Source organism: Lampris incognitus, chromosome 10 (genome assembly GCF_029633865.1).
Source record: "Lampris incognitus isolate fLamInc1 chromosome 10, fLamInc1.hap2, whole genome shotgun sequence".
Taxonomy (NCBI): domain Eukaryota; kingdom Metazoa; phylum Chordata; class Actinopteri; order Lampriformes; family Lampridae; genus Lampris; species Lampris incognitus.
In genome coordinates, this window is record NC_079220.1 from 311,890 (window position 1) to 330,269 (window position 18,380).

An 18,380-nucleotide genomic window follows, 5' to 3' on the forward strand; every position below is an offset into this window, starting at 1 on the left:
ACCACATGGTGTAGTACTGAAAACCACCAGTGCTTCATTTCCTGTACAACAAAATCAAACTTTTAGGGTGCTTCAGACATACTAAAGTGTCCAGCTGGGCTCCATGAAAAGCCTTGGTAGTCCACTGACAGAGTGTTTTCACACACAAACAGCTGGATGCATGTTTTCAAACCAGCATGGCTGAGTGTGAGATATGCCCCTGTTACACGCAGAGCTTGGGCATGGATGGACTGTCCGGACTGCTGGCACAGCTAACAAATGTACAGCGTAGAATATGAGCTCTATCCCACTGTTATGATCAGAAGTTGTACTATCCTGAGACTTTATAGTACTACTTACCTAGAGGGCGCTCTAGGCTCTAGGTTTCTTACCTGTCCAGGTAGTCTATTTAAAGAAGAAGAAAAAGAAGATGGGTGTGTCTGTTCTCTCTGTTTGTTGAAGCTGCAAGACATGTAAAGCTAAAGAAAGCTACTTCTGGAGTCCTGAGTCCTCACTGATGTGTTTTTGGACACTATGTTTTAGAAGTACAACAGCATTGTCGCTGTCATGCACACACACAGTTTTTCTCACAGTCTGTAAACTGATTTATCGTAAATCAGTGAATGAAAAGAAAAGTCAATGATTGCATCTCATTTACCTGTTTCCTCTGTGTGTTGCAGATGTGTACCTTAAGTGGTAGAAGTAGAGGCAGTTTGTTCTTCAGTCTAAGGTAACAGAGTAAACATATCTATGATTAGCAGTTGTACTGTAAACCATCTCAGTATTACGTAGAGCAACACAACATGGAATTTTGCATGCTATGCATTCAATGTAACTAACGTTAGCTAAAAACAGCTTACCTTATTCGACCTTGCTTCTGCGGAGGTTCTCCATTGCCTCTCCGGAGGTTCTCCATCACCTCTCTGGCGTTTCTCCCATCGCCTGTCCAGAGGTTCTCCATCACCTCTCTGGAAATTCTCCATCGTCTCTCCGGAGGTTCTCCATTGTCATAGCCAACATCGCTTCCAAACGAAGGTGACAAAGCAGATGTCTTCACCAACTTCTTGATGCTTCCTCCCATCAATCCTGACTGTATGTCCCTGTTTTAGTCAGCCGCTGCAAAATGCAAAGAGCATACCCGAAGGTTTCCAAGTACTGATGTTGGTGTGTTCTCATCATATTTGGGATTTTTTTTTTTATCACTCGGAGCCATTCTTAGCACCATTCTAGATCTGTGGGTAATCAGTGGTAGCTTCTGCTTACTTCCTCCTCTCTCTTCTGCTTACTTCCTCCTCTTCTGCTCACTTCCTCCTCTCTCTTCTTTCTGATTGTTGTCGCATCCGGGACCAATACAATGAGAAGGCATGTTTGTTGTCAATAAAACAAATCCAATTTAATTTATGTTGTTTTCCGGTTTTCTGATCGAAGAGTGAAGATGATAAGATGCTGTTCTTTGTACACAAGGTCGCCACCACGAGCTGGGCGAGCTCTGGAGGATTTGGAGTTTGGGTGCCAGAAGTTCATGCGCAACGCATCCTGGTACATGTAGACACTGATGGCGCGGCTCCATGAATAATAAAACAATAAGGCCCTTGCTCTTGTCCGTCCGTCCTTATTCAACAAATGGCGCCGCCAAACAACTGCGGTGCAAGTACTGCCGTTTGTAGACTAACAAGGCAGACCAAATCAAACCAAACCCATTTTCAAAATACACAAAGTGCTGTATAAAAAATACCCAGAACCTCTCCACACTAAACGTAAATCCTACTGGTTTGCATTTGAGAGAAGAAACATATTTATGTGGTCAGGGAAGCTTCTTCCTTTGTTGTGCCAGGTTCTTTTTTCTTTTTCTGAAAGGCAAAGGTGAAGTATGCCTTTTTGTGGTTCAAAGAAGATTAAATCAGTTCATCTGGACACGTTTATTGACAGAAACGTTTCATCATCATCTAAGTGACCTCTTCAGTCTCACCTGACTGCAGGTACCCCTACCCTTATAAACAATGCAGTGCAACTGACTGCATGTACCCCCACCCTTATAAACAATACAATGGCATAATGATCAGTTTCATATGCAAATATGGTGAACATTAACTAGAGTGACAGTTGCCATGTGTACTGTTCAGAGAGGATTGGGGAATAGTTGCCATCACAGCAACTATGCCCCCCTAACATTGGAGAACAGGAGAGCCATGCATATCAATAGCTCCGATAACGACGGGCGCGGCCAAACATCAGTACACAAAAGAGCCACTCTTATCTATGGCTCTGTTAGCGACGGGCGTTGGTAAACATTGGGACACAAAGAGCCATGGACATCTATAGCTCTGACAACAACTCCAAGAGGATAAATTTTGAGTCTCATCACCAGCCAGTCCGACTAGCTTCATCTAGTCAGAAAGGCACGAACTGAGGAAGCCTCCTGGATGAGAGGCGAAACGTCTTCACGGATATATACCAAGTCCAGTTGCACTTGATTCAACTCCTTTGGATAACCATGACCTGGATGAATGAGAACATTCACAGACATCACAGCATTGTAAGATGGTGACAGATGTACTATTAACCCCCCCCCCCCACCGTTCAGGGATGGTGGTTCCTCTTCACATAGATGGCCTCTTTGACCCCCCATTCAAACCAGCGTTCCCCCCTACCAAGGATGTGCACATCCTCATCCTTAAAAGAGTGGCCACTGGTCTGTAGATGGTGTAGACTGTGGAGTCCTGCCCTGTAGATGGTGTAGACTGTGGATTCCTGGTCTGTAGATGGTGTAGACTGTGGAGTCATGGTCTGACGTGTTAGCTCTCCTGTGTTGTGCCATCCTCTTGGCCAGCATCTGTTTAGTTTCTCCAATGCAGTACAAGTCACGACAATCCTCCTGGCACTTAACAGCAACATTATATTGCTCTGTTTGTGTCGGGGGACCCGATCCTTGAGGTGGACCAACTTCTGGCGCAGCATGTTTTGGGGTTTGAAAGCAACTGAGATGTGGTGTTTGGAAAATACATGTCTCAATTGTTCCGACACTCCAACCACATACAGAATCACCACTAGTTTATACTTAGACAGCTGTTGTCCTTCTCCTCTCTTCGATCGGTTGGTGCAGTGTTTGGGCATCTTCCTGGCTTTGACAAACGCCCAGTTAGGATGACCATACGTCCACCCGCTTCCACCGAGTTGACTGATAACTGCCAGCTGTTTCCAGCTTCCGCCTTTGCGAGCGACAGCTTCGTGAGATCGCCAACTTTAATTTTCTTACTATTTCTTCTCTATATTCTGCCCTAACCTCTTCATTTTGTTCTGATCTTATCGCTAGATTCTCTAGTTTTCTTTCTTATATGAATCTTGTCTTGAGTAGGCAGCTTCTCGTTCCTAGTTTGTTACTAGCTTTGAGCTTAGCCTAGCTTAGCAGTTAGCTCTATTACATTTGCAGTGAAAGCAGCCTCGTTAAAATGATGGTTTGTGGTGACTGCTCCGTAGTTACAGATAGGTTGTCTCTACTAGAGAGACGTGTCCGTGAGTTAGAGCAGCTGCTTTCGGCTAGGATTATGTTAGATGTGATGGGCACTCCAGATAGCCATAGCCCCGGGCCTGACAGCAGACCTGCTATTGTTGGCATTAGCTCAGTTTCGTCGGCAGATGCGGCAGAGTTTGTTTCTGTTTACCGGCGTGGGAAGGCTCGCAAGAGCAAGCCATCAGTCATGTGGCCTGGTCTGCAGTCAACTTTCCTGACTGCAAACCGGTTTTCACCACTCACCAGCCCTGTTGGTAGTCCTACCGGCCAGCATGCTTCTCCCCCTCCTGTCGATAGAGTAAAGCAACGCACGCTAGTGACAGGAGACTCCATTACCCACAATGTTAGATTAGCTTCGCCAGCCTTGGTTCACCGTTTACCTGGGGCCAGAGTCTCCGACATAGAGGATAATCTTAGGGTGCTGGCATCACAGAGGGGGAATCAGGGAACCCACGCACAAAGCACCACTACTTTCACCAACACTGTTATTCATGTCGGCACCAATAATGCTAGGATGGAGCAATCAGAGATCACAAAAGCCAGCCTAGTCAGGACCCTTGAGTTTGCCGGAAAGATGTCTCTGGTCCCTTACCTGTGAGGGATAATGATGAGATGTACAGTGGGCTCACTCCAATGAACCACTGGCTGGCTCGTTACTGTAATGAGCAGGGATTTGGCTTTGTTGATAACTGGCCTTCTTTCTGGGGCCACCCCTACCTGCTGAAAGCGGATGGCATTCACCCTACTGGGGACAGCGCTGCTCTTTTGTCTAACAATATAGGTAGCTGTTTACGTTTAGTTTGACACTAGGGACTGTAGATAAATGCAATGGTGTGATGCTTAATAATGATGATTACAACGTATTGATTGGAATAAGGGATATAAGGATAGATTAATCATTGGGAAATGATATGCATAAGGAACAAGGCTTGCTACAAGGACATGAGGGGCTATAGGGGCAGTGGAAAAGTATTGAGTATGTCAACAGACAGAGAAATGAAGAAGTAGCCATAGGTAGAGAAGTGGCTGACAATAACAGGATAAGATGTCCCAAGAAGATTGTGTTTATCTCCATAGAAGGTAAAAGACTGAGGGGCACTGAGGGGCACTAACCATTAGAAGGAAGCGGCTACAATAATGTCTGAGTAGTAAGAAGAATAACAAGGGTGCTGTTGCCCTGGGGGGTGTAGATACAGAATGTGCTGTGCTCTGTGGTTTCAGAAACAGGAACAGGAACTACGACAGCAGCTGCAGAGGGAGATCACTTGGAGTCAGGACATCATTGAGGCGGAAATGGAGTCAGATCAATGGACCAATCACAAAGAAGACCACACATTCATGTTTAGGCAACACTCTGTATAGTATAAAAGACTGGGTCAGGGAAAGAATAGGCAGTCAGACTTCGTGAACTGACACACTCTGTTGTTTGTCAGGGATAGGAAGATCTAGACCCAGAGCTCTGTATGCTTTATCCATTTACTGCTAAATAAAATGGATGGTTTGAGACCAAACATCTTCTCCTATTGCTTTATCAACAAACACGCAGGACTACGCTCTCACATAGACGAAAACAAGCTGGTAGAATGAGCCGCAGTCCAACAGGACTCATCATTCAGCTGGTTGCAGGTGATTAGAGAGCCTGGTAGGTTTAAATCCAGTGCGGATGTGGAGTATACTAGTTTAGTTAATATGTTTAGTCAGGGAATTTCCCATAGTGTAGGTCAGTGGTACTCACTAATTTTCTTAGGAGAGCCACTTATGAGTAAGACCATTCCTCAAAGAGCCACAGAGATTGCAGACATAACTTGGGTGTTTTTTTTATCATCACTCTCAAGATATTTGCCATCTTTGTGTATGTTTAAAAAATATAGTACCATGCGTTCCATCCTTCCATCTCTTTTTATTCTCAATTAATAAATACACTGTATTATTAAAATACATAATACTTGTTTGTGAGTTTGTAAGCCTGGGAGTGGAACTCATCTTATGTATGCATGTACATATGCAATTACACATAAGCATTATCAACATGAAAAAAAAAGTTTCGCAAATACAAGGCTACACACACAGGCTATACGTCTACACCCGGTTTCCACGCTGTTACGTAGCCTACGTTCTTTGACGTATCTTCAGTATGGTGCCATCTGCTGGATAATTAATTTCAATGTGCTAAAACAGGACACAAACGGAACCTATAGAAGTAAGTTATAGCTATGTTCTTATTGTCATCAGTGGATCTATATGAGGCGCAAAACAAAGTCTCACGAGCCGCATGCAGCTCGCGAGCTGTGTAAAGAGTAACACTGGTGTAGATTATCAGTCTGACAGCTTGGTCTCTAACATTGAGACTGTGTCCCTACCTGCTGTATTGCTCCCAAGCTCTCCTTTTCTAAATGTGAGAATCACAATAACCTAGTAATTATTCCTACAACTGGTAGTGGTGAAATGTGCAACGAAGTACCTAATAATCTACAGAACCAAACAGCTAATGTTATCAAGAACGTGACCACATATCATCCAAAGCGTTGGTTGCCAAAACTGTCAACAAGATGTCTAATTCCAATTAATCTTTCACCTATTGGTAGCTCTAACGTTCTGCCTACTACTGACCACGTCCACAAGATGCCTAAATTTGGTTTCATAAATATCAGATCACTGTCTACCAAAGCCTTACTAATAAATGAGCTGATTCTTGAACATAGTTTCGATATGATTGGGTTATGTGAAACATGGCTGAAGCCAAATGTTTTCCTTCCCTTAAATGAAGCTTCCCAACATGACAATACTTATGCCCATGTACCTCGGGCAAATAAACAAGGTGGGGGTGTTGCCTTAATGTATAAATCTATTTTTAATCTGCCACTCGCCACATTGGTCCCTCCACTGGAGCTCCATTTGGCCAGCAGCTGCCTGAAATCTTGGCTCCTTTCACTGTGGTAACTGATTGTTGAAAATTTCACTAGTGACTTAAATGTGGCCCTCTCTAGTCTCCTCGATTCAGTTGCACCTCTCACTACCAGAGCTAGGCGACTAAAGAGGCCTACACCCTGGTTTAATGATGAGATACGTGCTCTTAAGCGGACCTGCAGGAGACTGGAACGTAAATGGCAAAAATCAAAATGGGAAGTTTTTTACCTACCGTGGCACGAGTGTTTATTGAAATACAAGTGTGCTTTATCTGCAGCAAAAAACAGCACATCTCTCTCACTTAATCAATATTAATACACATAACCCCAGATTTCTCTTTGACACTGTATCTAAACTTACTGAAAAGCAGCTGTCTATTAGCTGCTCACCAGTCACAGCCCATGAGTTTCTAGACTTTTTCTGCCATAAGGTTGATGAGATCTTAAACAAAATTAGTTGTTCAACTCCAGCTACTCCTGCAGATCCTGTCTTACCAAATGCATATCTATACAATGAGTCACTGACAGTCCCAGTTATTACAGCTTTTCAGACTCTCTCTCTTGATACTTTGACTAAGTTCGTGTCAGCTTCTAAACCAACTGCTTGCCTACTTGACCCCTTACCAGCAAAACTTTTTAAAGACCGCTGGCCTTTTCTGGGACCCACAATGCTAGACAATGATAAATTATCACTTACTACTGGCACTGTTCTCAGCAGTTTTAAGACAGCTGTGGTTAAACCTCTACTTAAAAAACCGCACCACGATCCAGGGTCTCTTAATAACTATCGACCAGTCTGTAATCTTCCATTCTCTTCTAAAGTACTAGAGTTGTGTATCAACAACTTTCGACCCATACAAAAGAAAACCATCTATATGAACCTTTTCAATCGGCTTTCAGGCCCTGTCACTCCACTGAAACTGCTCTGACCAGAGTGGTGAATGATCTTTTACTAGCTATGGACTCTGATTCTACTTCTATGCTTCTACTACTGGACCTCAGTGCAGCCTTTGACACCATTGATCACTGCATACTATTAGACAGATTAAATTGTAATTTTGGTGTCTCTGGTTTAGCTCTCTCTTTGCTTAAGTCCTACTTCTCTGGAAGAACGCACTGTGTCTGCTATAGTAATATTACATCAAAATTTTCTGACGTTAAATATGGTGTACCTCAGAGCTTGGTTCTTGGCCCTCTATTTTTCTCTCTTCATGCAATCACAGCTTTGTTGGGTGGACCATGTAGTTCACATGCCAGACCACTGGCTCCCAAAGAAACTGTTATATGGTGAAATCAAGCAAGGCAAACGCTCCCATGGTGGTCAAAACAAGTGTTTCAAAGACACCTTGAAGATTTCGTTAAAGACCTTCACCATCAACTACAATACATGGGAGCAGAAAGCTTTGAACAGAGGAGAGTGGCGCGCAGCTGTCCGAAATGGTGCGAACACATATGAGGCTGCCAGGATTGCTGCAGCAGAGAGCCGCAGGCAGGCCAGGAAAGACCGTGCCAGCAACCCTCCAGCTACTCCCACTATCCCATGCCCACACTGCCAAAGAACATTCAGGGTGCAGATTGGACTAACCAGTCATCTTCGCACCCACAGAATTCGGCCCCTACAGGATGACTAGATGGTCCTCGTCGCTGGGACGGACGAACAACACACTTTTCTCTCTTTACATTACACCTCTTGGCCAAATTATGCGCAGTTATGGAATAAATTTCCATTGCTATGCAGATGATACTCAGCTCTATGTACCTATAAGGACTGATGATCATTCTCAAATGACTAATTTAGAGACCTGCTTGGCTGCTGTGAAAAACTGGATGTTACTTAACTTTCTGCTTTTAAATTCAGATAAAACTGAGATGCTGGTCATTGGTCCTGCTAGACACAGACACCAATTTGATCAAGTAACGATAACAATCGACAATTCTGTGGTTTCACAAAGTGTGGCAGCCAAAACTCTTGGTATTACGTTTGATCCCAGCCTTTCCTTTGATAAGCACATTAAAGAAATCACCAAGACTGCCTTTTTTCACTTACATAACGTAGCTAAAATTCATTCTTTCCTGTCCATGGCTGATGCAGAGACTCTAATACATGCATTTTTTTCATCCAGACTTGATTACTGTAATGTTCTGTTTTCAGGTCTGCCACATTCTAGTACTAAAAGTCTTCAGAGTGTTCAGAATGCTGCTGCTAGAATCCTAACTAAATCTAGGAAATTTGACCACATTACACCAATTCTTGCCTCCCTTCATTGGCTTCCTGTCCATGTTAGATCAGAATACAAGGTGCTTCTACTGACTTATAAAATCCTAAATGGGCTTGCCTCATTTTACCTGCCTAATCTCCTGAAACCGTACATTCCATCTTGAGCTCTTCGCTCTCAAACTATAGGGCTCCTGTGTGTACCCAAAGTTAAAAAGAAGTCAGTTGGTGGCAGGGCCTTTTCCTTTCGGGCCCCGTTCTTTTGGAATAACCTGCCTGCTGCCATTAGACAAACAGAGTCTGTTGAGTCCTTTCAATCCAAATTCAAAACTCATCATTTTTCCTTAGTTTAAAATTAGTTGCTTTTAAACTGAGTGCTTCACAACCTGTACTGCATGGTGGGTCAGTTTCTGTCTCAATGAATTTACCAACCACTGTTCTGCCAACAAGATTATAGAGTATAGATTACAGCCTACAGATTATAGAGTATAGATTACAGAGTATAGATTATAGCGTATAGATTATGACTAATTGATGACTTAATTGATTATGATTATTGACTATTGCAAACTGTTCTCTTCTCTCATGTCTTTTCTCTCTCTCTGAATGATGTCTTCTCCTTTCTCTTTTTCTGTGTGTGAATGGTGTCATGTGAGTCTCCCTTGTGTGCATGTGCAGTCAGTTCTCCTCCCAGGTCTCCGTGGTGATGGTGGTCGCCTCTTGGACGCTGCCTGCCATTCCCCTCATCACATTTTCTTTTTATTAATCCCATTTGTGTGGCTCGGGTACTGGACTGTTCCGATGGCGTCTGGACACTGCTTGGCATCCTGCACATCATATTCTTCATAACTTTTATAAGTCCATTATAATTGTATTAACCTCTTTCAATGTTGTATTGTGTAAATTGTGTAAACACAACATCCATTACATGTTGTCCATCTTGGGAGAGAGATCCCTCCTCTGGTGCTCTCCCTGAGGTTTCTTCCTATTTTTTCTCCCTGTTAACGGTTTTTTTTTAGGGAGTTGTTCCTTATCCGATGAGAGGGTCTAAGGACAGGCTGTTGTGTTGCTGTTAAGCCCACTGAGGCAAATTTGTAATTTGTGATATTGAGCTATACAAATAAAATTGATTTGATTTGATTTTGATTTAACCAGGACCTGTTTAATGTGGGGTTTCTCCCCTCCCCCGGCCACTGTGTCGGTGGGGACGTTGTCAGCTCGGTGGTACAGCGTCCTGATGACTCCTAGTTTGTGCTCCAGTGGATGATGAGAGTCAAACCTTAAAGACTGATCAGTAGGTGTTGGTTTATAGTAAACGGCAACAATCAAATGTCCCCCATCACCAATTTCAACTTCACAATATAAGAAGACTAAGCTGTCATTTTCCACATCCTCCCTGGTGAACTTGATGTGGTGTCCACAGACGTAATGTGGACACCACATCAACTCTTAGATTTAATTTTAATCCTCTGGAATAGTACACATGATTGATGGTCACACCCATATTTGCACATGAAACTGGTCATTGGTTTCGGTTGTTATGCCACTATATTGTTTATAAGGGTGGGGATACCTGCAGTCAGTTGTACTGTATTGTTTATAAGGGTGGGGATACCTGCAGTCACTGTATTGTTTATAAGGGTGGGGATACATGCAGTCACTGTAATGTTTATAAGGGTGGGGACACCTGCAGTCACTGCATTGTTTATAAGGGTGGGACACCTGCAGTCACTGTATTGTTTATAAGGGGGGGGGGGGTACATGCAGTCACTGTATTGTTTATAAGGTCGGGACACCTGCAGTCACTATATTGTCTATAAGGGGGGGGCACCTGCAGTCACTGTATTGTTTATAAGGGTGAGACACCTGCAGTCACTGTATTGTTTATAAGGGGGGGTACCTGCAGTCACTATATTGTTTATAAGAGGGGGGTACCTGCAGTCACTCTATTGTTTATAAGGTCGGGACACCTGCAGTCACTGTATTGTTTAGGGGGGGGGTACCTGCAGACACTGTATTGTTTATAAGGGTGGGACACCTGCAGTCACCATATTGTTTATAAGGGTGGGACACCTGCAGTCACTGTATTGTTTATAAGGGTGGAGACACCTGCAGTCACTGTATTGTTTATAAGGGGGGGGGGGACACCTGCAGTCACTGTATTGTTTATAAGGGTGGAGACACCTGCAGTCACTGTATTGTTTATAAGGGTGGGGTTCCTGCAGTCGCTGTATTGTTTATAAGGGGGGGGGACACCTGCAGTCAGGTGAGACTGAAGAGGTCACTTGAGTGATGAAACGTTTCTGTTAGTAAACGTTGTACCCAGACGAACTGATTCAACCTTCCTTTGATTTTCTTACCTGGATTATTGAGCATGCATCAAGACGCCCTCTTGTGGTATAAAAGTTAATATATGTGAGCTCCAGAAAAATGGTACACAAAAAATAGATTCTCGGTTGATACATTTTTAGTCTGGTAAATTCTTAGCGGTACTTAATTGATTAAGGATTAATCATTAACATCTGTAGTAGTAAAGACAAGTTGTGTGTATTGTTCCAGTGATACTAACCAGCCTGGACTGGGTCATCATGGTTCTTCCCTGAAAGTGTCCATAAGTGTCCCAGTAGCAAGTTTCTGGTCCAGCTTCCTGCTATGCTGATTCTGTTGATGGCAATCTGAAGGTTGTTTTCTCCATCCTCCTCAGGAGCAGCAAGATTATCTCCGCTGAATGAGCTCAGCAACAAGGCGAGGAAGAGGTTCAGGACCTGCGATACACATCTCTTAGTGGGCTAGCTGAAAACTGAATCACTTGTATTATTACTGCCCCTCTGAGTTTTCACAACATTATTTATATAAGCCTTATGGGATTATCTAAAAAGGTTTTACAATTAAATGCTTCTAGAAAATGTACCAATATAGCAAAGATTTTGACATGTTTAGGTGACAAAGGAAGCATTTTTAGTATCCTAATAAGGCAACGACCACTCTGAACTGCAGCACCTTCACAATTTACAGACATTCAACAGACAATATGTCTGACAATGTCGACAGCTTTTGCGATACTCCATGAACTACATAGGGTACAAAATGATTTAGGAAACCCTCAGAATCAGAATCAGAATCAGGCTTATTGGCCATGTAAGGTTGCACACACACAGGATTTTCGACAGCGGGGACACTCTGGCCAACAAGATGGACAAACTGCTATTCCTAAATGGAAAAAACTCGGACTTTTCCAGATCTGCCACCCTGTGTCTCACTGAAACCTGGCTTAGTGAGCATATGACGGACAGTACACTTCATCTGCCGCAGTTCCAACTCCTCCGGGTGGACCGAGAAACGGAGCTATCGGGAAAAAACGGGATGGGGGCATATGCTTCAACCTAAATGAAGGTCGATGTATGGATGTCACAGTGTTGAAGAGATCACGTAGAGACCTTTTTCACTGACTGTAAACCATTCTATTCACAGCGGGAATTTTCATCATGTATTCTGGTCGGTATCTGTATCCACCCCAGGCCTGTGTTGAAGAGGCGTTAAAACACCTGCTGATCAAATTACAAACATCAAGCACAAATATCCAGACCCCCTACTCATTATCCTTGGGGATTTTAACAGAGCAAACCTCAGCCATGAACTGCCAAAATACAGACAGATGTTAAATGTCCCACCAGAGACAACAACATTCTGGATCATTGCTACACAATATTAAAGGACACCAAGCGCTCTGTCCCCCGCGCGGTCCTGGACCTCTCTGATCACTGTCTGATTAATCTTCTCACAAACTACAGGCAAAAACTACAATCTGCAAAGCCTGTGGTTGAAACTGTGAGTAAATGGACCAATGAGTCAAAATTTGAGCTCCCCAAGCCTGCCTCCACTGCACTGACTAGAGTGATTTTGAGGCTGCATCTACAGACTTGGATGGACTAAATGACACTGACACCTTACATCAGCTTCTGTGAGGACATGTGTGTCCCCACCAAAACCTTCAACAACAATAAGGCTTGATTCACAGCTAAACTCAGACAGCTTCGTCAGGCCAAAGAGGAAGCCTACAGGCCTGAAGATAGGATCAGTTATAACAAAGCCAGCGACACACTCACAAGGGAGATCAGACTGGCAAAAAGGTGAAAAACAGGTTTTCTGCCAACAACCCAACACCATTCTGGAGTGGTTTGAAAGACATTACCAACTACAGGAGAACCCCCCCCCCACACACACACACACTGCAGGGAACCATCAACTGGCTTGCAACCTAAATGGGTTTTACTGCAAGTTTGAAAAGCAACATTTTCAAACCCCTCCCCCTCTGCAGCCACAACACACAACCAACTGCACTCCCTGCCAGCCACTCCCCCCTCCCCACCGAACTCCCACCCATACTCACGATCTGTGTTGAAGACGTGTGCCAGCTCTTACAGAGACAGAAGACCAGGTAGGGATTGGGCCCGGATGGTGTGTCACCCTCCTGTCTTTAAGTCTGGTCTGACCAGCTGACTCTCATTTTCACACTGATCTTCAACAGATCACTGGAGCTGTGTGAAGCCCCCTCCTGCTTCAAGAGCTCCACTATCATCCCGGTCCCCAAGAAACCCCGTATCACAGGATTAAATGACTACAGGCCCATTGCCCTAATGTCTGTGGTCATGAAATCCTTTGACTGCTGTTGGCCCACTTGAAGGAAATCACATGCTCCCTGCTCGAAACCTTGCAGGAGGATGCAGTCAACATGGGATTGCGCCACATCTTCCAACACCTCAACTCCCCAGGGACAAATGCAAGAGTTCTGTTTGTGGACTTCACCTCAATGTTCAACACCACTGTCCCAGATATCCTCCACTCCAAACTCACCCAGTTCACGGTACCAGCCCCCATCTGCCAGGGGATTATGAACTTCCTGATAGACAGGAGGCAGCTGGTGAGGCTGTGGAAAATCACATCCAGCACCCGGACAATCCGCACTGGTGCCCACCATGGATGTGTGCTCTCCCCTCTACTCTTCTCCTGCTACACAAATGATTGCACCTCAGGCGACTGGTCTGTTAAACTCTGAAGTTTACAGACGACAGAACCATCATTGGCCTCATCTGAGATGGTGACGAGTATGCATATAGATGGGAGGTAGATCAGCTGGTCCTCTGGTGCGGCCATAACAACCTGGAGCTGAACATGCTCAAAACAGTGGAGATGACGATGGACTTCAGGAGGAGACCCCTGACACTGCCCCCCTCACCATACGGAACAGCACAGTGTCTACGGTGAAAACCTACAGATTTCTGGGTTCCACAATCTCCCAGGACCTAAGCTGGTATCCAACATAAACACAATCATCAAAAAGGCCCAGCAGAGGATGTACTTTCTCCACTAGCTCAACTTATTCCCCACAATATGTACCTCTATTATCCTGCCAACTACTTTCTCCTATTACTCCACCCATTATGTATCCCTATTACCTTGACTACTAGTTACCCCTATTACCCCACCTACTATATACCCATATTACCCTATCCTCTATATAGTTCTATTACCCTACCAACTATATACATCATTACTCCCCCACCATAGATCCCTTTTACTCAGCTCACCGTGTACCCTGATTACAACCCCCACCATATACACAATACCCCACCCACTGTATACCACTATTACCCCGTCCACTAGATACTCCTGCTACCTTTCCCACAACTTACCACTATTACCCAATCCACTATATACCCCTATTACCCCACCCAGTATATACTGCTATTACCCTGCCCATTATATACTCATTTTACCTTGCCCACTATATACCCCATATCCACCCCTAGTACCCTGCCCACTATATACTCCTTTTACCTTGCCCACCATACCCCATATCCACCCCTAGTACCCTGCCCACTATATACTCCTTTTACCTTGCCCACCATATACCCCATATCCACCCCTATTACCCTGCCCACTATATACTCCTTTTACCATGCCCATTATATACCCTATACCCCGCCCACTATATACCCGTATTACCTTGCTCACAATATACCCCATTACCCTCCAACTATATAACCCTATTACCCCGCCCACTATGTACCTCTATTATCCTGCCCACTATTTGCTCCTATTACCCATTTACTATGTACCCTTATTAGCTTGCCTACTAGATACGCCTATTACCCCACCCACTATATACTCATCATCATCATCATGTTCCTTAACCTATGGATGTCATAGGAGCACAGCTGATGCCTCAAGAAGTCTCTTCCACCGTTCCCTATCCATTGCAACTCTCCACCGCCTCCACTACCTTTGTAAGTGTCCTTTCCGTTTGGCAAGCATGCCCACACCAGTTTAATTTTTTTACCATTGTCAGTAAACTATCATGGTGACCAATAGCTTCCTTAACTCTGTTCAGCACTTCAATGTTGGTGATATGTGCTGTGTATGGGATTTGCAGCATTCTTTTATGTGCTCTAAGTTCAAAGGCTAATATTTTTTTTCTCCATAGCTTTTGTTAGGGTCCAGGATTCTGCACTGTATAGAAGAGTTGCTATTATGATGGTGCGGAGCAGTTGCATTTTTGACTTCATTCCAAGGTTTTTATCTTTCCAGATCGTGTTGAGCTTGGTCATTGCACTGGTTGCAATCGCGATTCTGCTCCTAATTTCTTTTCCGAACTTCCATCTTTATTAATCACAGATCTGAAATATTTGAAAGTTGTGACTTCAAGTTTTTTGCTGCGAACAATGATTTCCGTGTTCTGCTCTTCAATCTCCCTCCTCGGGTGATCTTTTGTTGCATTTTTTAGTACTGATCAACATACCCATGTTCTTAGCCACCTTGTCCAGTCTTCTGGTTATTTCAGCTAGTTCTTCCCTGTTGCTGGCGATTAGATTGATGTCATCTGCAAAGCGAAGGTTGGTGATTTTTCTTCCGCCAATTATGAGTTGGTTCAAAACCCTCCATAGCATTGGTGACAATCTCTTCAAGATATACATTGAAAAGGCACCGTGAGAGTAAACAACCTTGTCTCAATCCTACTGTTGTAGTGAACCAGTCACCGAGTGCGCTGTCCACTAGTACTGTGCTTTACGAATCTTTATAAAGAGCTTCGATAACTTGGACAAGGTGTTTGTTGATGTTATGTTTTCTCATGATTTTCCATAGAGCCTGTTGCCACACTCTGTCGAAAGCTTTCTTAAAATCAATAAAGTTGTGATGGACTTCTCGTTGATGTTCTAAAAATTTCTTGCAAAGAACCCTCAAACCGAAGATTTGCTCAGTTGTGCTTCTTCCAGACCTGAAACCAGCTTGTTCTTCAGCAAGAATCTGCTCAATTTGTGGTGTGATTCTCCTGAGAATGATCCTGAGCATTACCTTGCTCGCATGGCTGATTAGACTAATGGTTCTGTCGTTGCTGCATAAATTCAAGTTTAATTTCTTTGGAAGTGGAATCAGTACCGAAGCATTCCACTGCGTAGGCCATTTCTTCAGGCTATACATTTTGTTGCAGATCCCAAGTAAGATGTCTATAACTTCGTTGCCACCATTTTTGATTAGTTTCACTTGCATATTGTCTGCTCCAGGTGCTTTGTCGTTTTTCAGATGTTTGATGTCTTCTTCAACTTCGCATCTTAAGATGTGATCTTCGTCTTCTGCACCTTTGTTCTCATCAACTATGAGTTGGTTGCATACCTCCTGATTTTCATTGAGGTCACAATTGTAAAGATCATTGCAGTATCCCACTCTCCTCTTTCTAATCACTTTTTTTGTCTGAGATCAGTTTTCCATTTGGGTTGTTCACAGCATATGTCTTTACGTTTTTTTCTGTAGTTAATTTCTTCATTGTTTGGAAAGCCATTTTAGCATTGTTGTGCCTCAGGTTATCAATACTTCCAACATTCTTGTTCAATCCATTGATCCTTATATTTCTTCATCGCAGCTTCTACTTTTCTGTTATATTTTCTGTATTCCTCCTTGCATTCTTCAGAGCTGTACTTCAGAGCCTTGGCTCTGCATCTTCTGTCGCATAGCTTCAATGTTCCATCTTGAATCCATTGATTCGTGGAATCAATGGATTGATTGAATCCATTGATCCACTAATTTTTACATAGTATTTCTAGCGCAGCTTTGTTCAGTATGTTGTTTCTGGACAGTGTTTGTAGTCAAGATAGAGTACCACGTTTTCAGCTCATCACTGGCCCATCTCATAACCATCCAGTATGTTGTTTCGGGACAGTGTTTGTAGTCCAGATAGAGTACCACGTTTTCAGCTCATCACTGGTCCATCTCATAACCATTCAGTATGTTGTTTCGGGACAGTGTTTGTAGTCCAGAAAGAGTACCACATGTTTTCAGCTCATCACTTGTCCATCTCATAACCATTCAGTATGTTATTTCTGGACAGTGTTTGGAGTCAAGATAGAGTACCACATGCATTCAGCTCATCACTGGCCTATCTCAAACCCATTCAGTATTTTGTTTCTGGACAGTGTTTGTAGTCAAGATAGAGTACCACGTGTTTTCAGCTCATCACTGGTCCATCTCATAACTGTTCAGCATGTTGTTTCTGGAGAGTCTTTGTAGTCCAGATAGAGTACCGCATGTTTTCAGCTCATCACTGGTCCATCTCATAACGATTCAGTATGTTGTTTCGGGACAGTGTTTGTAGTCCAGATAGAGTACCACGTTTTCAGCTCATCACTGGTCCATCTAATAACTGTTCAGTACGTTGTTTCTGGAAAGTTTTTGTAGTCCAGACAGAGTACCACATGTTTTCAGCTCATCACTGGCACATCTCATAACCGTTCAATATATTGATTCTGCAGAGTCTTTGTAGTCCAGATAGAGTACCAGATGTCTTCAGCTCATCACTGGTCCATCTCATAACCATTCAGTATGTTGTTTAGGGACAGTGTTTGTAGTCCAGATAGAGTACCACTTTTTCAGCTCATCACTGGTCCATCTCATAACCATTCAGTATGTTGTTTTGGGGCAGTGTTTGTAGTCCAGATAGAGTACTACGTTTTCAGCTCATCACTGGTCCATCTAATAACTGTTGAGTACGTTGTTTCTAGAGAGTTTTTGTAGTCCAGACAGAGTACCACATGTTTTCAGCTCATCACTCGTCCATCTCATAACCGTTCAATATGTTGATCCTGGAGAGTCTTTGTAGTCCAGATAGAGTACCAGATGTTTTCAGCTCATCACTGGCCCCTCTCATAACCGTTCAGTATGTTGTTTCTGGACAGTGTTTGTAGTCCAGATAGAGTACCACATGTTTTCAGCTCATCACTGGTCCATCTCATAACCATTCAGTATGTTGTTTCTGGAAAATGTTTGTAGTCCAGACAGAATACCACATGTTTTCAGCTCATCACTGGCACATCTCATAACCGTTCAATATATTAATTCTGCAGAGTCTTTGTAGTCCAGATAGAGTACCAGATGTTTTCAGCTCTACACTGGCCCATCTCATAACCATTCAGTATGTTGTTTCTGGACAGTGTTTGTAGTCCAGACAGAGTACCACATGTTTTCAGCTCATCACTGGTCCATCTCATAACCATTCAGTATGTTTTTTCTGGAAAAGGTTTGTAGTCCAGATAGAGTACCAGATGTTTTCAGCTCATCACTGGTCCATCTCATAACCATTCAGTATGTTGTTTCTGGACAGTGTTTGTAGTCCAGATAGAGTACCACATGTTTTCAGCTCATCACTGGTCCATCTCATAACCATTCAGTATGTTGTTTCGGGACAGTGTTTGTAGTCCAGATAGAGTACCACATGTTT

At 43.4% G+C, this 18,380-nt stretch overlaps 1 protein-coding gene across 1 annotated transcript in view; it reads right to left on the reverse strand.

Annotated features, from left to right (window-relative positions):
• The window catches only part of LOC130119126 (sodium channel protein type 4 subunit alpha B-like), a 256,811-nt gene that overhangs the window by 91,371 nt on the left and 147,060 nt on the right, over nucleotides 1-18,380 (reverse strand). Inside the window, exons 15-16 of the mRNA XM_056287542.1 lie at nucleotides 11,177-11,376; nucleotides 840-1,001 (exon numbers count right to left, since the gene is read on the reverse strand). Coding sequence (XP_056143517.1) covers nucleotides 840-1,001; nucleotides 11,177-11,376 — 362 coding nt within the window. The remainder of the gene's footprint in view (nucleotides 1-839; nucleotides 1,002-11,176; nucleotides 11,377-18,380) is intronic.